Genomic DNA, 18331 nt, shown 5'->3' with positions numbered 1-18331 from the left:
GAGGCCTGGTGACTGTGTGAAGCAGGAGGGCTGCCGGCCAGCAGCCAGGTCCTGATTCCCGGTGGGCAGAGGGATGCGTCTGTCTGGGTCTGTCTCTGGCACAGTGCCAGGCCTGAGTCATGCTGCTCTGCTGCTGCCTCCTTCCTCCCCAGCTCACCTCACTGCGCTGTGGCCACGGAGGCCGCCCTGGTCCCGCCCTGCCTCTCACTGCATCTTGTGGCTCTGGGTGGCATAAAGGGGAGAGGGCCTGGGGCTGCCTGTCCTCAGCCCCTTGCTAAGGGCCTCCCTCCCGCTCTACTGAGGCCAGTTAATTATAACTGTGACCTAAGTGCCCTGTGACGCCACACCCGGGCCAGGGCTGCCTGGGAGACTCGGCACCAGGTAAGAGGCCTAAGGGGACTTTCCTGCTCATGGGGCAGGGCTGGGGCTCAGTCTGGTGTTGGACAAGAACCCCAAGGAACCTCTGCTGGCCTGATAGGCCCTTGTTGTATGGGTTGCCAGTTCAGGGTGCGAGAGCCGGGCTGGAGTAGATGAGGCACCTGAGGCAAAGCAGGAAGTGGACAGCGGGAGCCATGGAGACAGCAAGGTCCACCCTGGAATCGCTTTCCTTCTCCCTTGAGATCCTTCTGTTCCCTAGGTCCATGCCTCAGCCATGTTCCCTGTGGAGGTACCCCTGTCCCACCTGGGCCCCCCAATACTGCTTCTGCTTCAGCTGCTGTTGCCCCCAACATCTGCCTTCTTTCCCAACATCTGGAGCCTCCTGGCTGCCCCTGGCTCTGTCACTCACCAAGACCTGACTGAGGAGGCTGCACTCAATGTCACCCTCCAGCTCTTTCTGGAGCGGCCACCCCCAGGCCGACCACGCCTTCGCCTGGACGACTTCAGGGTGAGCATTCCTGGGTCCTCTCACTGCCTTAGGGCCCTGGTGGTCAGGGGAGGCTCACCCACCTTTCTCCTGCTCACCTCCACACTCCCCTCTGCACCACCACCTGGTCCCAAAATCCTGAGTCCCCCAGCCTTGGAGAAGTCTATACCTAGCTGGATGTGGTGGCTCACACCTGAAATCCCAGCACTTGAGGAAAATGGCTGTTTAAGGCCAGCCTGGTTTAGTTACATAGTGAATGCCAGTCCAGATCTGACGCTCCCTAGTGGGGCTCCTCACCCTCCATTCTGTTCACACCCAGCCTTAAGTGCCGGGTGCTAAGGCCATTCGGGCAGTGGTAGGAGCCAAGGGGCTTCTCTGCAGTCCCTTCCCTCAACACTCTTGCTAGGGCCGGACCCTCCTTGCCGATGACATCTTTGCGGCCTACTTTGGACCTGGTTCGCCTTCCCGGCGGTTTAGAGCAGCTTTAGGAGAGGTGTCTCGTGCCAATGCAGCCCAAGACTTCCTGCCGGCTTCCAGGAACAACCCTGACCTGCACTTTGATGCTGAGCGGCTGGTCCAGGGGCGCGCTCTCCTGGTGGGGGCTCTTCGGGAGACCCTGGTGGCCGCCAGAGCCTTCCAGCACGCTTTGGCCCGCCAGCGCCTCGGGGCTGCGCTTCACGCCCTGCAGGTGACTTACAGCGCCTTTTCACCTGCCTCCCTGCCTGAGCTGGCAGCACTTCCGGTGTCCTGCAGGAGTGGGTACAGAGGAGGGAGAAGAAGACATGGAGGTGGGGGGGTTGGCTTATCCTAGGGGCCACTAGGAAGAAGCCCTTGGCTGAGACTCTGAGACAGAAAAGGCTGGGCTTTGCCATAGCAAAGCCTTGTCCTAGGCAATGTGAACAGGAGCAAGGGGGCACAGGAAACAGGAGCAGGGGGTGAAATACTTTGTGTGGGGGAACACCGGGTGGCGTGTCAGGGTGTTGATCCTGACTAGATCAAATGAACGCCTTTCCCTCTCCCTCTGTCCTGGGGACCAGGATTTCTATAGCCACAGCAACTGGGTGGAGTTGGGGGAGCGGCAACCCCACCCTCACCTCCTCTGGCCACGGCGGGAGCTCCGGAGCCTGGCACAAGGTATGGCCATGCCCCTGTGTGGAGGTGGGAGCTCGGGGAGCCCCTCGGTGCACCCCATCACTGCAGCACCTTCTGGGGTCTCAGGCTGTGGCCTTGCTTTATCCCTGCAGGACGGCAGTGTCCTTAGTCTGGCTAGAACAGTTCAGGGGCCTTCTCAGCTTTACACGGGGAAAACATCCAGGATCATGGGTCAGCTCTCAGACCTCACAGCAGTCTCCCATGGAGCTTGTTCTGCCCACCCATGCCAGCTCCATGGCCTTCTCTCAAAGCCCCCACATGCTCCCAACTCACTGGGAGCCCCTCCTGTCCACTGCGGCCTTGCAGCCTGTCTGGCTCACAGAGAGCAGAACCCCCATAGGGTCGGTACCCACACTTCTGGGTTTGGTACACCAGCCCTGATCACAACATCCAAACGCTGGCCCAGGGATCTAGTACAGAAAGCCTGGCCAAGGTGCCTGTGGTCTTTTCTGCCTTTCCAGCTGAGAGGAAGACATTAGGTGAGCGGGGATTCAATGCGGCTGGTTGAGGCTTGGATAGCAGCCTCCTGCCTTCTCTTCCCAGTGGATGACCCTACCTGCTCTGACTGTGAGGAGCTGAGCTGCCCTGGGAATATGCTGGACTTCACACTGCTCACCTCCGGTTACTTTGGAATGCATCCCCCCAAACCTCCAGGTACCAGATGGGAAAGCTCCCTAGAAGGAAGAGTGGACAGTCGCTTCTTTTGTCTTTAACAGAGGACCCTGGTTGCCTTAGGAGAAGGCGAGGGAATAGGCACAGCATGGGAAGATACAGGCTTCTGAGGAGACCCAGTCATTCTCTGTTGCCTGGGCAGGGCTGGGGACTGGATGCAGAGAGACCCCGACCCCTCTTGACATTTACATAAAATGTCACCATTCCCTGATGCTCCCTTGCTGAGGGGTGAGAAGGCCCCGCCAGGTCAGAGAGGACCCCCTAGTCTTTAGTAGGCAGGTGGGCATCTGACTCTTACATGCCAGATCTCTTTCCTCAACTCAGGGAAATGTAGCCATGGGGGCCATTTTGACCAGAGCAGCTCCCAGCCGCCCCGGGGAGGCATCAACAAGGACAGCACATCCCCAAGCTTCTCCCCGCACCACATGCTGCACCTCCGGGCTGTGGAAGTGGCTCTCCTGGCCTCCATCGAGGCCCTCAGCCTCCTGCGAAGCCGCCTGGGAGACAGGGGTTTCTCCAGGTGGGTGGTCTCCCGGAGATGGGCTCCCCGATCGATCCATCGATCAATCAGTCGATCGGTCAGTGCTCCCGGGGGAACTGAGGAACTGGGCACTGGGGATGGAAGTGCAGAGCCTCCACTGTGTCTCTGACTTGGACCGCAGGCTGCTGGACATCACACCAGCCTCCAGCCTGAGCTTTGTCCTGGACACCACAGGCAGCATGGGCGAGGAAATCAATGCAGCCAAGGTCCAGGCTCGCCGCATCGTGGAGCAGCGGCAGGGCAGCCCCATGGAGCCCGTGTTCTATGTCCTGGTGCCCTTCCATGACCCAGGTAGCGTGGGTCTGCAGGGGTGGGGGAGGAGGGCCCAGGCCGGAGGCTGGAGGCCTCCAGTGAGGAGATGCTCCTCAGGGCCACTCTACCTGTTGTCATGAGTGAGCCTCTCCGGGGTGCCTGTGTCCACGCAGAAGTAGCTGCTTCCGCTGTCTCTAAAATGGTGGCACTTTCACAAGTCCAGTGCCTGCTTGGGCAGGTGCCTCTGGCCTCCTTAGATTTCTGCACTGTCGTTGGGGTTTTTTGCTTATGAAATGTGGGTGGCTGTTTTGCCTTCGTGTTGGTCTGCCCAACAGCGACATCCAGCGCTCTTACCTGCTGAGCCGTCTCTCCAGGCCTGCCTTAGAGATTAGGATGAAGACGGGTCTGTTCTGAGGGGAGGTTGGGGTTGTTAGTCCTTTCCTCACTGAGTAGAAAGCTTCCCTGGCCTGGGCCGGCCAGTCTTACTGCACCTTGGGCTGGCCAGCTAATCTTCCTTTGCTCCATCGTCCAACCCGGGCCCATGCTGATGTATCCTCCTGGCCTGAGAAGTTCTCAGGGGGAGGCTTGAGTCTGATTTATAGTGTCTGGCACTGAGTAGGGACTCACCACATGCTTCGTGGACGCATGCATCAGTGCTGTGTTAGTACTGTGTCTAGTCACTCTTGTAAGGATTACAAACTCACCAGCTTTCCAGCTCTCCCAGTGAGCCGCTCAGGCGAGTACTGCTATTTTCTCTTGTTACATTTTAAAAGGGGCTGGGGAAATGGTTCAGCAGTTAAGAGAACTTGCTGCTCTCGCCGAGGACCTGGGTTGGGGCACTGGTGCCCACATTGGTAGGCCCACAGCTCCCTCACTCTGCCCTCCTCACTCACCTGACCTTCCTTTCCCCCTGCCCAGGGTTCGGCCCCGTCTTTACAACCAGTGACCCCGACAGCTTCTGGCAGAAACTCAACGAGATCCACGCCTTGGGGGGCGGAGATGAGCCTGAGATGTGCCTGTCCGCCCTGGAGGTCTGATGGGTGCTCCCTTCCCTGCCTCTCCCTTCCCTCTTCTCCTGCCCTTCCAGGCCCTGCCACCAGGAGGAGCCCGAGCCAGACACCCTCTCCTCCAGGGCCCCCTCGCGCTCTGCCCTCCCGGCTCGCCCCTGCTTCCTGGGCCCCCTTGCGCTCTGCCCCCCCCTCCCGGCTCGCCCCTGCTTCTTGCGCTCTGCCCTCCCGGCTCGCCCCTGCCGCCACCATTTTTAACAGCAGCCTTTTCTTCTTTCCCAGCTGGCCCTGCTGCACACACCTCCCCTCTCAGACATCTTTGTCTTCACTGACGCCTCCCCCAAGGATGCCTTTCTTACCAACCGAGTGGAATCCCTGACGCGGGAGCGGCGCTGCAGGGTGAGCCGCGTTAGCTCCCGGGAGATGGGAAAGACGGTGGTTTCATGTAAGGTCCCCCCCAACCTTCAACATACTCCACAGTGAGGGTCCATGCCCTCAGCAAGGCTGGGCTGTGAGGGTCTCTGCAGACACCAGGCCGGCAGAGAAACTGTCTACGTGAGGCAAGAAGGCAGCCGGTGTTGGTTCAGACTTCTCGAGTTTGACCCTGGTCAGTCGTCTACTTTCGGCATATTTAAGTGTAGTACAGCTTTGGGAAAAAGTCTCCTGGTAACAGTTACCACAATAAAACTGCAAAGTTGACCTTGCTTTCCATAAGGATGGGTTCTGTTGACTGAGAAACAATGCTCAGGATGAAGGCCCAGGGAGGAAGAGTGTGGGGTAAACAATGGTCTGGGCTTCAGGTGAGGCCTGGCCCTGCGGGTAGGACAGATCACCAGGCCATTACTCCGTCACTCCCACTTTCTAGGTGGGTATACATCTCTTCTGTTGAAGAGACAACCTTGTGTGTTAACATTCCTGGTTTCCCTGGTGCTTTTCTGCTAGCACAAAGACCTTGTGCCCTGTACCCTGGGCAAAGGTGGGCTGTAGCTTGGTGGTGTTTACCTTGAGGCCCTGGGTTCAACCCCTGGCACCACACAAAGAAAAACTGAATTCCAATATAAAAACAGAATTAAAAACAAAACTGGGAAATGTGTCATCCAAACTCTCCTCTGAAATGTGCTGACAGTTCTCCCAAGGGCTGTGTCACTGGGGGGGGACAGGGGGACAGGGGGGTTCCCCCCAGCCCCCCCCAGCTCTGGAGGAGGTGGGGCCCAGCAGCCCTCCTTTACAATGCATGCTGCTTGGACACCGCAAGCCTTGGACTGTCATTGGGTCACAGGTGACATTCCTAGTGACTGAAGACCCGTCGAGGGTTCAGGGGCGGGCACGGCGAGAGGTCTTGTCTCCTTTGCGTTTCGAACCCTATGAAGCCATCGCCCTGGCCTCAGGAGGAGAGGTGATCTTCACCAAAGACCAGCACATTCAGGACGTGGCAGCCATTGTTGGAGAGAGCCTGGCTGGTGGTTGGGTGAGTGGAGGCCAGAGGGGCCCATGTCTCTCATGGGCCTCAGATCTGGAGTCTGAGATGCTGCGTGCCTCTTCCTAAAGGAGAAGGGGTTCTGACAGAAGGTCAGGGAGGGAGGTGTCACACGCACACACACACACACACACACACACACACACACACACACACACCAAGATCCATGGCTTCTCACCGTCCATCTTGCCTTTCATGTCAAACTGCTCTCCTGCCCTCCACCTTGGTCTCCAGGGCTGAGACAAGAAAATTTCATTTTTCAGTTTTGTTTTTGAGACAAGGTCTCACTGTGTAGTCCTGGCTGGCCTGACCTGGGACTCACTGTGTAGTCCAGATTGGCCTTGAACTTGAACTCACAGAGATCTGCTTGCCTCTGCCTTCTGAGTGCTGGGATTAAAACATGAGCCACCATAACCAGCCATTCATCATCTTTGAGGAGGACAAGAAATGGCGGCCCTGCTCTGAACCCCAGGCCTCCAACTGTGTCACCAGACAGTGGCACTGCCCCTGGGCCCGCTGACGACCCCTCTCCCTGTGTGAGGCCGCGTCTCGTCTCCCTCCTCCTTGCCTCTGTTCCCACCTCAGTCCAGCTTTCCTTTCTTCTCCACCTTGGTCCTGCTCATATCTCCAGGTGACTCTTCCCCTGGAGCCTCGTGTCTTCATCCCTGGGGAGACTTGTGTGTTTGCTGTGGACAGGCTGCTCCGGCAGGTCACAGTCCGGATGCACGGGGACATCAGTGGTTTCTGGATCAAGAACCCTGCAGGTGCTATAATGTGGGCTCGAGGCAGACAGGAGAGTCAAGAGTGGAGGACGGGGGGACCACAGAGAGAAAGGAATCGTTTCACGTGACAGTCTCTTGTCCCCATCCCAGGGGTGTCCCAGGGCCCAGAGGAAGGCACAGGTCCTCTGGGTCACACTCGTCGCTTTGGACAGTTCTGGACAGTGACCATGACTGACCCCCCTCAGACAGGGTCTTGGGAGATCCAGATAGCCGCTGAGGGGATTCCCCGGGTGAGAGTGCAAGGTACGGAGAGAAGGTTCCTGGGAAGGGGTGTGGTGAACATGGTGACCCTGGTCCTCTCAACGTGTCTGACTGCCTCCCTTGCCAGCCCAGACTTCCCTGGACTTCCTCTTTCACTTCGGGATCCCCGTGGAGGATGGACCCCACCCTGGCCTCTACCCCCTGACTCAGCCAGTTGCAGGTAGTGCAGACTCCTCCCTGACCTGTGCTCCGTCACGTGGATGTGTGTGTGTGTAAAGGAATACATATGTGTCTTGTTTGATGAGTAAAGAACACTAATGGGAGATTCCAGCTCAGTGGACTTCACACGACACACTCCCATGATCCCGTGCAGTTGGAGATAAGAGTGTTGATTCCGTCTTCCCTGCACCTCCTCCAATCTCTGTCCTTCCCTCCTACCTCAGGTCTGCAGACCCAGCTGCTGGTGGAAGTGACGGGGCTAGTCTCTAGACAGAACCCTGAGGAAGGCCGGCCACACTTTTCCCACGCTGTCCTTCGGAGGGTCCCGGAGGGCACTCGTCTGGGCCGGGTGCCCCTGGAGCCCGTGGGACCCCCTGAGCGGGGTCTGCTCGTCGCCTCACTGCTGCCCACACTGCTCTCGGTCCCTGCACCCTTCTCTCTGGAGCTGGTTGGCCAGGATGGAGGGGGACAGGGTCTGCGCAGGACGGCCCCCCAGCCTTGCCCTGTGGCTCCAGTGCTTCTGGAGGTGAGGACAAGTGTGGGCAAGGGCTGGGGAGACTAGAACCAGAGGCTCTAACCTGCCCTCCCCTGCAGCTCAGTGGCCCGCCAAGTTTCTTGGCCCCAGGCAGCAAGGCTCCTCTCAGCCTGCACGTCGCCAGCTTCTCTGGCCCCCAGGATCTTGATCTTAGGACGTCCATCAGCCCTAGCTTCTCCCTCACCTCCAACCTCTCCAGGTGAGTTTCGTTCCTGTCTGCGGTGAGTTCCCTTTGCTTGGGTTCCAGCTCCAGGCTTCAGTTCTACGGGGCCGGGGCTCCAGGACTCATCCCAAGCCCCAGCCTCTCGGGCCTCAGTCTTCAACCCTGGCCTGTGCTTGGCTCCACCCCTTGCCTTAGCTACCCAGAGCCCTCTGTCCCTCTGCAGGGCCCACCTGGGACAGAATGAATCTGCCTGGGGACGCCTGTGGTTGGAGGTCCCCGATTCGGCAGCCCCCGACAGTGTGGTGATGGTGACTGTGACCGCGGTGGGTCAAGGAGCCCGCCCAGTGCCCCCCACCCATGCCTTCCTCCGGCTCCTGGTGCTGGCCCGGTCCTCACAGGTAAGGCGCTTCCACTTGGGCTCTTTCCTGGCCAAGCTCGGCACACTTTCATTTCTTCTCTTCCCCGCAGGATCAGCCGGAGACCCCTGCCCACTCTGCCGACCGAGGGCGCCCTCCAGTCACCCCAGCCTCGCTTCCTTCCGCTTTGGTGACTCAGGACAGAGCTGGGGGAGGGGTGGTCGACAAAGCCTGGTGGGGAACAGTTGGAGGGGTGCTGTTCCTGCTAGGTTGCTCTTCCTGGTAGCACGGCAGCCCCACAGGGACAGGGCTCTTCTCAGCACCATTCTCAGTCCGCCCCATAGGTGGGATGATGGTCACATGGCTTCGGGGCCCTGGCCCTCCTAACTGGATTTTTCTTCTGTCACACTTGTCCCTTATTCCCCACCCTCCCAGGGGTCCGGGTTTCTCTGTGTAGCCCTGGCTGTCCTGGACCTCGCTCTGTAGCCCAGGCTGGCCTGGAACTCAGAAATCCACCTGCCTCTGCCTCCCGAGTGCTGGGACTAAAGGCGTACGCCACCACCACCCAGCTCCCTTGTCTTTCTTAAAGGAGTAGACTGACATGGTGGTCCATTCCTTTCGTCCCTGACAAGGAGGCTGAGGTAGGAGGGCTGCTGCCCTGAGTTCAAGGTCAGCCTGAGCTATGAGACCTTATCTCAAAAACAGCATCAACCGAACAAACCGTAGAGACTGGGGTGGAGGGTGATGGATTCCCGTGAGGCGCTTTTCCTGACCTGACCAGGAACCAAACAAAAAGCTTTTTTTTTTTTTTTTTTTTTTTTTTAAAGAAAGCTGCTGTTTATTCCAGGAGGGCAGGGGCAGGGCAGGGGCAGGGCAGGACAGGGCAGGGGCACCAGCAAGTGCAGTTTTCACTTTGAATTCCAGGGCAGCTTCTTTAGCTTAGTTTTACTTTAAGCTGGAGGAGGTTTCAGGGATGGTGCCTTCTCCCCAGAGACATTGAAGGAAGGTGGTTTTTGACATGGCACTGGGTAAGGTGAGGCAAGGAACATCAAGATGTGGTGGACACTTTGAGGAGTTCCCAGTACACTTTATACCATGTCTGGATTTCATTGGCCCACAGCCTGGAGCCACTGGCTGCTGGGTCGGATGAAATAAGGTGTGTGGGGACTGGGGGGCATTCTGACTTCAACTCCGCCCCTACTGAGCAGTGTTGGGAGGAGGGAAGGACTCACACACGGGTAGGGCCCCTCTGCCCCTGGGGGCAGCCTGGCTGAGCCACCTCTCCCTTGGACTGGGTGACTTCTTCATGCTGCTTTGACAACTCCTAGAAGAGAGAGAACCAGACTGGCACCACTTCCCACCCTGGGGCCAGGGCCTGTTACACCCTTCAGCTTGCCCATTGCTACCACAAGTTAGCGGAGCCTTTGGCATTTTCTCCTGGCCGTGGCCATGCAGGAACCAGCCTTGTGAGTGGATATGGGGGGCTAAATCAGTGTGGCTCCAAACCCCCTCCACCTCCCCAGAGTCCATACATTAAAAACAATAAGCTCACCTTCTGAACCAGACTTTGCAAACAAGCGTTCACCTTTTGAATCTGGGTTAGCTGTGGGGAGTCAGCCTCTGAGTCGAAGCTCATTAGGAAATCCTGGATGGGTTGGAGGATGACATTGTGCCGGGAACAGATCCACCCAGGCCACTCTGCTCACCTAGATTCCCTCGGCCCAGAACCTTCCAGACAGTTGGGAAAATCCAGTCCTCTCCACCTCCATCTCTTTAACATTGCAGTTCCCTTAACTGCATGGTGCCACCCACTCCCACCCACCCAATCTTGTCCCTTATGGGTCCTCCTTGTCCATCCCTGTCCATCCCTGCCCTGTAAGAGACGCCCAGGCCACTCCCCCTCTGTGGAGTGATGGAGTACACAGTCCCTCTGAATGGAATGCAGACAGCTTCTCCAGCCCAACAATGAACACAGGGCATCCTGTCATTCCAATGCTGTTCCACTTCATGATCCCTGCCCGTTAACCCTGCCCTCTCCAGAGCAGACTCCCCTAGGTCCACATCCTTCCTGCTTCTCCCTCCTCCAGCCCGTGCACGGGAGGCTGCTCCCTACCTCACCAAGGGCCCCCAGATGCAGCTGCCGTCGCTGTGACTCCCTTAGGTGGTCTGCAAACCAGGCTTGGCCATGCTCCAGCAGCTCCAGGCCTTGCCACAGAGCATCCTGTTCCCTCTCCAGAGCCTGCATCATCTGCAGCTGAGCAGGCAAACGCAGGTCAAAACTCTCACTCCTAGCAGGGTCCTAGCTATGGGCAACTCTCCTAAGGGCTCACTGCCTGGTCACTGAGTGTTAGTTTAGACTGGCCGCTGAGGACTTGGATGGCAAGGGGACACAGGGAAAGCTTATGGGTCCTCAGAGCTGAGTGGAAATATATCAAGGGCAGATCAGGGGAAGGGACGTCCCAAGACCTCACTGGTCTAGTACTCACCCAGAGGAAGAAGCTCTGGGCCCCTGGGTCCTGGCGGCTCGTCTCCAGTGGCAGCAGCAGAACAGTGTAGGGTGCTTGCACCAGGGGTGGCCCACCAGGACCCGGGCTCCCCATGGCTCTCAAGTGGGAAGGGTGGGGCCAGGGCTGGTTCCTCCCCATGGCTCTCAAGTGGGAAGGGTGGGGCCAGGGCTGGTTCCTCCCCATGGCTCTCAAGTGGGAAGGGTGGGGCCAGGGCGGTTCCTCCCCAAGCCCTGCCTTCTACCCATCCTGCCTTGTCTTCCAGCCTCTGAGGCCAGGACTAAGGCACGAGACGCCTCCCTGAACTGTGTCACCCCTCATTCAGTCTGTTTGGTAGAGCCTCTCTGAAGCGGCTTGCCCTCAGTGAGTCCCAAGGGCAGAATCTGAATTTATTTAAATTTTTATTAATTTTTTTTTATGAGACAAAGTCTTCCTATGGAGCCTAGCTGGCCTGGAACTCATTAGATAGACTCAGAGATCTGCCTGTTTCTGCCTTCCCAATACTGGGATTAAAGACATGGAGCATCATACCTGACTGAATTATTTATTTATTTATTTATTTATTTATTTTTTAAGTTGACAAAAATAAATTCTTTTCTTTTTTTTTTTTTTTTACTGCCGAATGCCATTTATTGAAGGAGGGAGGGAGGTCTTGAATATAGGCTTACAGCACAATGGGAGAACCCTGGAGGGCAGAAGTTCGCTACAGCTGTTTTATAATCTTGCATGTAAGCTGTTAACGCCCATTATGCAGGATACATAGACAAGGAACTTCCCTTAAGCATTGGGAGGGTGAAACCCAGGAGGGAATTAGCATAGGGAGGATATAAAGGTCAAAGTCAGCAAGCAAGGCAACAGTTACCCAAAACGGGGCCAGGGCCCTACAGGTCCCCCTTTTACTAGAAAGTGAGCTTCTGACTTAGGTTGTGTGGGACTTCAGCAGGTCACCTTACCCGTCATGGAGACGCCTGCCCAGGCCACACAGGCACTCTGTCTTAGGTTGGTGAGTGCCCCCCAGGTATTACCCGTCTCTGAATACTCATTATCATACAGGCTCAATTGTGTGTGAGCTGCAGAGTTAACTGCTGCCAAAAATCTCAAAGTGGCTCTGGGCTTGCAATCTGTGTGTTCAACACAGAAAAGACCAACAGAAGTCCTAACCCACCCATAGCCAGTAGGCTAAAGGCAACTGAGCCAATTCCCTTCCTTAACAAGCCTTACTGCAAACTGGAGTCCTTGTAAGATTGTATCCCAAAGGCAAATGGAACTTGAGTTAATAAATTTATAATTTTAAAAGCCAATTGAAATGTATATAACTATTGAATTAAATTTATCATGCCCAATAGAATGAAAGATTTTTTTAAATAAATTTCCCTTTTTTTTTTTTTTTTTTTTTTTTTTGGTTTTTTTTCGAGACAGGGTTTCTCTGTGTAGCTTTGCGCCTTTCCTGGAACTCACTTGGTAGCCCAGGCTGGCCTCGAACTCACAAAGATCCGCCTGCCTCTGCCTCCCGAGTGCTGGGATTAAAGGCGTGCGCCACCACTGCCCGGCAAATTTCCCTTTTTTTAAAAAAAGATTTATTTATTATGTATACAGAAGAGGGCGCCAGATCTCATTACAGATAGTTGTGAGCCACCATGTGGTTGCTGGGAATTGAACTCAGGACCTCTGGAAGAGCAGTCGGTGCTTTTAACCTCTGAGCCATCTCTCCATCCCAAAATGAAAGATTAATTAACTGTGGTAGCTACTTTTGCTGTCAGGGTCTCCACTGTGCTAGCTTGTAGTAAGCAATTATGAAGTGATAATCCCAGAAACAGTAGCAGTGATGGCCACCTCTGCTATAACAGCAACAATGGCAGCAGCAATGTCAAATTCTCTTCTAGAGTGTGTGGGCATCCACTGACATGGATACAACTCCAGGAACACGAACCGCCAACGTCCATTTTTCTTGATCCCAGCATGACTTAATCAGGCAACTCTGCAAAAGAACAACTAAGAACCATAAAGAAAAAACAGGCAGCTCAGAAGGAGCATAACTAATGGTCTTATAATGGCTACATTTAGGCTGATAAATTTTTTTATTTTTATTTATTTATTTTTTGGTTTTTCAAAACAGGGTTTCTCTGTGTAGTTTTGTGCTTTTCCTGGAGCTCACTTGGTAGCCCAGGCTGGCCTTGAACTCACAGAGATCCGCCTGGTTCTGTCTCCCAAGTGCTGGGATTAAAGGTATGAGCCACCAACGCCCGGCTAGGCTGATAAATTTTAAAGTATCTTCAAAGGGGGCTAAATGAATTTCAGGAGGCCAATAAATGTTACACAGAGCCACTCCTGAAAAGTATGTATTACACCAGCTTGAAGAGGATTTTGAAAATGAAAAGGCTTAGCTGGTAGGCAACTGTTAACAAATAGAGGTCAGTGACCTTCAGGGTTATCCTTAATCTCTAAGGTGTCTGGGTGACATGTTCTCAAACATACTTGAAAAAGCAGTTACCATACATTACCTTCTGGAGAATCCAACCGCATGGCTACAGTTCCTAGGCTTACGTTAATGCCTGCCAAAGTTGGCCATATTTGGCTCTCAATTCCCATTGGCATCAGAAGGGGAGAGTTTTTCACGAAGGCCCAATAAGTCTCTGTCATGTTGGGCTTCTGCAGTAGCCAACAGTGCTCAGGAATCCAAAGAGGAACCTCATTGTCCTGAGGAAAGACATAAACAGAACCCAGGGCCCACACCAATACCAGATCGGGTCTCCTCCAAGTGCTAGTAGAAAGATCCTTCCATCACTCCAGAGGGTGATTTGCAACAAGAGCCCTCCAGTGCTTATCTGCAGCAGATACTCCAGCAGATTCCACCAAAAAAAATTTAAAATAGGCTGGGTGTGGTGGCGCACGCCTTTAATCCCAGCACTTGGGAGGCAGAGGCAGGTGGATATCTGTGAGTTCGAGGCCAGCCTGGGCTACCAAGTGAGCTCCAGGAAAGGCGCAAAGCTACACAGAGAAACCCTGTCTTGAAAAAACAAACAAACAAAAAATTTAAATATATAAAACAAGGGAAAGAATAGAATGTGGAGAGGAATGATGAGTCCCTAGTTCCCCCTTTTTACTTTAGCAAAATTTGTTTGTTTGGTTTTTTTTTAATAGTTTAAATTTTTCTTTTATTTTTATTTTTTATATTTTTAATTAATTAATTTTTCTATTATCAGCTTGATATAGTATAAATTCTTATCTTAATAGTGAAATTTTGTATTGTGGTTTGCTCAGTAATTGAGTAAAACCAAAACTTATTATAAGTCATAGTCATCCTAGGGTACCCCCTGCCATATAGCCTCCATGGTTCTGTGGGTTGTAGTCTGATTGTTCTTTACTTTATATCTCATATCCACTTATGAGTACATACCATGTTTGTCCTTTTGGGTTTGGGTTACCTCACTCAGGATGATATTTTCTAGTTCCATCCATTTGCCTACAAATTTTATGTTTCATTGTTTTTCTCTGCTCAGTAGTACTCCATTGTGTAAATGTACCACATTTTCTTAATCCATTCTTCAGTTGACAGGCATCTAGGTTGTTTCCAAGTTCTGGCTATTACGAATAGTGCTGCTATGAACATAGATGAGCATGTATCTTTGTGAATCAATGTGTATGAATCAGCATTCCTTGGGTATATGCCCAAGAGTGGTATGGCTGGGTCTTGAGGTAGTTCGATTCCTAATTTTCTGAGAAACTGTCATACTGGTTTTCACAGTGGTTGTACAAGCTTACATTCCCACCAACAGTGGAGGAGTGTTCCCTTTGCTCCACATCCTCTCCAACATAGACTGTCATTGGTGTTTTTGATCGTAGCCATTCTGACAGGTGTAAGGTGGTATCTCAGAGTCGTTTTGATTTGCATTTCTCTGATGATTAAGGATGCTGAGCATTTCTTTAAATGTCTTTCAGCTATTTGTGGTTCTTGTTTTGAGAATTCTCTGTTTAGCTCTTTAGCCCATTTTTTTAATTGGATTGTTCAGTATTTTGATGTCTAGTTTTTTGAGTTCTTTATATGTTGTGGAGATCAATTCCCTGTCAGATGTGGGGTTGGTGAAGATCTTTTCCCATTCTGTAGGCTGTCTTTTTGTGTTATTGACCGGGTCTTTTGCCATGCAAAAGCTTCTCAGTTTCAAGAGGTCCCACCATTTATTAATTGTTGTTCTCAGTGTCTGTGCTGCTGGTGTTATACTTAGGAAGTGATCTCTTGTGCCAATGCATTCAAGAGTCCTTCCTACTTTCTCTTCTATTAAGTTTAATGTAACTGGATTTATGTTGAGGTCTTTGATCCACTTGGATTTGAGTTTTGTGCATGGTGGCAGATATGGATCTATTTGTAATCTTTTACATATTGACATTCAGTTATGCCAGCACCATTTGTTGAAGATACTTTCTTTTTTCCATTGTATAGTTTTGGCTTCTTTATAAAAAATCAGGTGTTCATATGTGCATGGATTAATGTCAGGGTCTTCAGTTCGATTCCATTGGTCCATATGTTGGTTTTTATACCAGTACCAAGCTGTTTTTATTACTATAGCTCTATAGTAGAGCTTGAGGTCAGGGATGGTGATGCCTCCAGAGGCTGCTTTATCGTATAGGATTCTTTTAGCTATCCTGGGTCTTTTGTTTTTCCATATAAAGTTGAGTATTTTTCTTTCCAAGTCTGTGAAGAATTGTGTTGGGATTTTGATGGGGATTGCATTGAATCTGTACATTGCTTTTGGTAAGATTGACATTTTTACTATGTTATCCTACCTATCCATGAGCATGGGAGATCCTTCCATTTTCTGATATCTTCTTCAATTTCTTTCTTTAGAGATTTAAAGTTCTTATCATTCAGGTCCTTCACTTGTTAGTGTTATCCCAAGGTATTTTATATTATTTGTGGCTATTGTAAAGGGTGATTTTTCTCTGACTTCTTTCTCAGCCCTTTTATCATTTGTGTATAGGAGAGCTACTGATTTTTTTTTTTAGTTGATCTTATATCCTGCCTCTTTACTGAAGGAGTTTATCAGCTGTAGGAGTTCCCTGGTAGAATTTTTGGGGTCATTTATGTATACTATCATATCATCTGCAAATAGAGAAAGTTTGACTTCTTCCTTTCCAATTTGTATCCCTTTGATCTCCTTTTGTTGTCTTATTGCTTTAGATAGAACTTCTAATACTATATTGAATAAATATGGGGAGAGTAGACAGCCTTGTCTTGTTCCTGATTTTAGTGGTATCGCTTTGAGTTTCTCTTCATTTAATTTGATGGTAGCTGTTGGCTTGCTGTAAATTGCCTTTATTATATTTAGGAATGTTCCTTGTATTCCTGATCTAAGACCTTTATCATGAAGGGGTGTTGGATTTTGTCAAAGGCATTTTCAGCATCTAATGAGATGATCATGTTTTTTTCTTTCAGTTTGTTTATATGGTGTATTACATTGACAGATGTTCGTATGTTGAACCATCCTTGCATCCCTGGGATGAAACCTATTTGATCATGGTGGATAATTTTTTTTGATGTACTGTTTCTTTTTGTTCTAGAGCTTTCAGTTGTTCTGTTAATTCATTGGTATGGGATTGCTCCATCTTCTTTATGTGTGCATTTAGAGCTATGAATTTTCCTCTTAGCACTGCTTTCATAGTGTCCCATAAGTTTGGGTATGTTGTACTTTTATTTTCATTAAATTCTAGGAAATCTTTAATTTCTTTCTTTATTTCTTCCTTGACCCATTGATGTTTCAGGTGGGCATTATTCAGTTTCCATGAGTTTGTGGGTTTTCTATAATTTTTGTTGTTGAGGTCTAACTTTAAGGCATGGTGGTCTGATAAGATACAGGAGGTTATTCCAATTTTTTTGTATTTGTTGAGTTTTGTTTTGTGACCAAGCATGTGGTCAATATTTGAGAAGGTTCCATGGGGTGCTGAGAAGAAGGTATATTCTTTTGTGTTAGGATGGAATGTTCTGTAGATATCTATTAAGTCCATTTGAGTCATAACATCTGTTAGGTCCTTTATTTCTTTGTTAAGTTTCAGTCTGGTAGATCTGTCTTTTGGTGAGAGTGGTGTGTTGAAATCTCCCACTACTAATGTGTGGGGTTTGATGTGCATTTTAAGCTTTAGTAATGTTTCTTTTATAATTTTGGATGCCTTTGTATTTGGGGCATAAATGTTCAGAATCGAGATTTCATCTTGGTGGATTTTTTCCTGTGATAAATATGTAATGTCCATCCTGATCTCTTTCAATTGATTTTAGTTTGAAGTCTATTTTATTGGATATTAGGATAGCTACACCAGCTTGTTTCTTAGGTCCATTTGCTTGGAAAGCCTTTTCCCAGCCCTTTACTCTGAGGTATTATCTGTCTTTGAAGTTAAGATGTGTTTCTTGTATGCAACAGATGGATGGATCCTGTTTTCTTATCCATTCTGTTAGTCTGTGTCTTTTTATAGGTGAGTTGAGACCATTGATATTGATGGATATTAATGACCAGTGATTGCTAATTCCTGTTTATTTTTTGTGGTCATGTTGTGTTGTCCTTCTTTGGTGTTTGTTGGTGTGGGATTATCTATTGCCTGAGTTTTCGTGGGTGTGTTTAGCTTCTTTGGGTTGGATTTTCCATTCTAGTGCTTTCTGTAGGGCTGGGTTTGTGGATAGGTGGTATTGATTAAATCTGGTTTTATCATAGAATATTTTGTTTACTCTGCCTATGGTGATTGAGAGTTTTGCTGGGTGTAATAGTCTGGATTGGCATCCATGGTCTCATAGTGTCTTCATAACATTTGTCCAGGACCTTCTAGCTTTCATAGTCTCTGTTGAGAAGTCTGGTGTTATTCTGATGGGTCTGCCTTTATATCTTACTTGGTCTTTTTCCTTTGCAGCTTTTAATATTTTTTCTTTGTTCTGTATGTTTAGTGTTTTGATTATGTGGTGAGGGGACTTTTTTTTTGTTTGGATCCAGCCTGTTTGGTGTTCTGTAAGCTTCTCGTATCTTCATAGGTATTTCTTTCATTAGGTTAGGAAAGTTTTCTTCTATGATTTTGTTGAATATATTTTCTGTGCCTTTGAGTTGGTATTCTTCTCCTTCTTCTATACCTATTATTCTTAGGTTTGGTCTTTTCATGGTGTCCCAAGTTTCTTGGATGTTTTGTGTTACAACTTTTTTGTCTTTAGTGTTTTCTTTGACTGACGAATCTATTTTCTCTATTGTGTCTTCATTGTCAGAGATTGTCTGTTCCATCTCTTGTAATCGGTTGGTTATTCTTGTTTCCGTAGTTCCTGTTCGTTTAGTCAGGATTTCTATTTCCAGCATTCCCTCAGCATGTGTTTTCTTTATTGTCTCAATTTCATTTTTCAGATCTTGGAATGTTTCTTTCATCTGTTTAATTACTTTTTCTTGACTTTCTTTGATTTCTTCCAATTTTTTGTTTGTTTTTTCTTCCATTTCTTTAAGGGAATTTTTTATTTCCTCTTTAAGGGAGTTTTTCATTTTCTCTTTAATGGAGTTTTTCATTTCCTCTTTAAGGGGATTTTTTATTTCTTCTTTAAGGGCCTCTACCATCTTCTTAAAGTCATTTTTAGGATTGATTTCTTCT

General features: G+C 50.3%; 2 protein-coding genes across 3 annotated transcripts; one reads left to right on the top strand and one right to left on the bottom strand.

Moving 5' to 3' along the window:
• The first annotated feature begins 42 nt into the window (after nt 1-42).
• Nucleotides 43-9038, top strand: Vwa7 (von Willebrand factor A domain containing 7). 2 transcript variants are annotated; one of them, XM_037199480.1, is made up of 17 exons: nt 43-381; nt 638-886; nt 1272-1553; nt 1903-1999; nt 2561-2671; nt 3014-3209; nt 3352-3521; nt 4401-4513; nt 4772-4888; nt 5769-5957; nt 6598-6730; nt 6839-6991; nt 7077-7169; nt 7393-7694; nt 7763-7902; nt 8090-8264; nt 8335-9038. In XM_037199480.1, the coding sequence occupies exons 2-17, from the start codon at nt 653-655 to the stop codon at nt 8506-8508; spliced, it is 2679 nt and encodes an 892-aa protein (XP_037055375.1). In that variant the 5' UTR covers nt 43-381; nt 638-652; the 3' UTR covers nt 8509-9038. The 2 variants fall into 2 exon arrangements, with proteins under 2 accessions (XP_037055375.1, XP_028743848.1); XM_028888015.2 differs by lacking the exon at nt 43-381 and having other exon boundaries at nt 406-886.
• An 8-nt stretch (nt 9039-9046) lies between these two features.
• On the bottom strand, nt 9047-10858 carry Sapcd1 (suppressor APC domain containing 1). The gene is made up of 4 exons (XM_028888046.2): nt 10709-10858; nt 10336-10476; nt 9775-9867; nt 9047-9546 (listed from the first exon to the last, which is right to left on the bottom strand). Exons 1-4 carry the CDS (start codon nt 10820-10822, stop codon nt 9451-9453), a joined length of 444 nt encoding a protein of 147 aa, XP_028743879.1. The 5' UTR covers nt 10823-10858; the 3' UTR covers nt 9047-9450.
• Nucleotides 10859-18331: the final 7473 nt, after the last annotated feature.

The sequence above is a fragment of the Peromyscus leucopus genome, chromosome 16_21 (assembly GCF_004664715.2).
Source record: "Peromyscus leucopus breed LL Stock chromosome 16_21, UCI_PerLeu_2.1, whole genome shotgun sequence".
Classification (NCBI taxonomy): Eukaryota; Metazoa; Chordata; class Mammalia; order Rodentia; family Cricetidae; genus Peromyscus; species Peromyscus leucopus.
Note: the sequence above shows the minus strand (reverse complement) of the source record. Positions and strands in the feature narration are given on the sequence as shown.

What these genes read in the sequence shown, in the direction of transcription:
- Vwa7 (XM_037199480.1), top strand. Translation starts at nt 653, where the DNA reads ATGTTCCCTGTGGAGGTACCCCTGTCCCACCTGGGCCCCCCAATACTG. An exon ending in GGTGCCCTTCCATGACCCAG is followed by an intron (nt 3,522 to 4,400) that starts GTAGCGTGGGTC and finishes CCCCCTGCCCAG; the next exon opens with GGTTCGGCCCCGTCTTTACA. An exon ending in CTGGATCAAGAACCCTGCAG is followed by an intron (nt 6,731 to 6,838) that starts GTGCTATAATGT and finishes TCCCCATCCCAG; the next exon opens with GGGTGTCCCAGGGCCCAGAG.
- Sapcd1 (XM_028888046.2), bottom strand. Translation starts at nt 10,822, where the DNA reads ATGGGGAGCCCGGGTCCTGGTGGGCCACCCCTGGTGCAAGCACCCTAC. An exon ending in CCCAGAGCTTCTTCCTCTGG is followed by an intron (nt 10,477 to 10,708) that starts GTGAGTACTAGA and finishes TTGCCTGCTCAG; the next exon opens with CTGCAGATGATGCAGGCTCT. An exon ending in TGCAAAGTCTGGTTCAGAAG is followed by an intron (nt 9,547 to 9,774) that starts GTGAGCTTATTG and finishes TCTCTCTTCTAG; the next exon opens with GAGTTGTCAAAGCAGCATGA.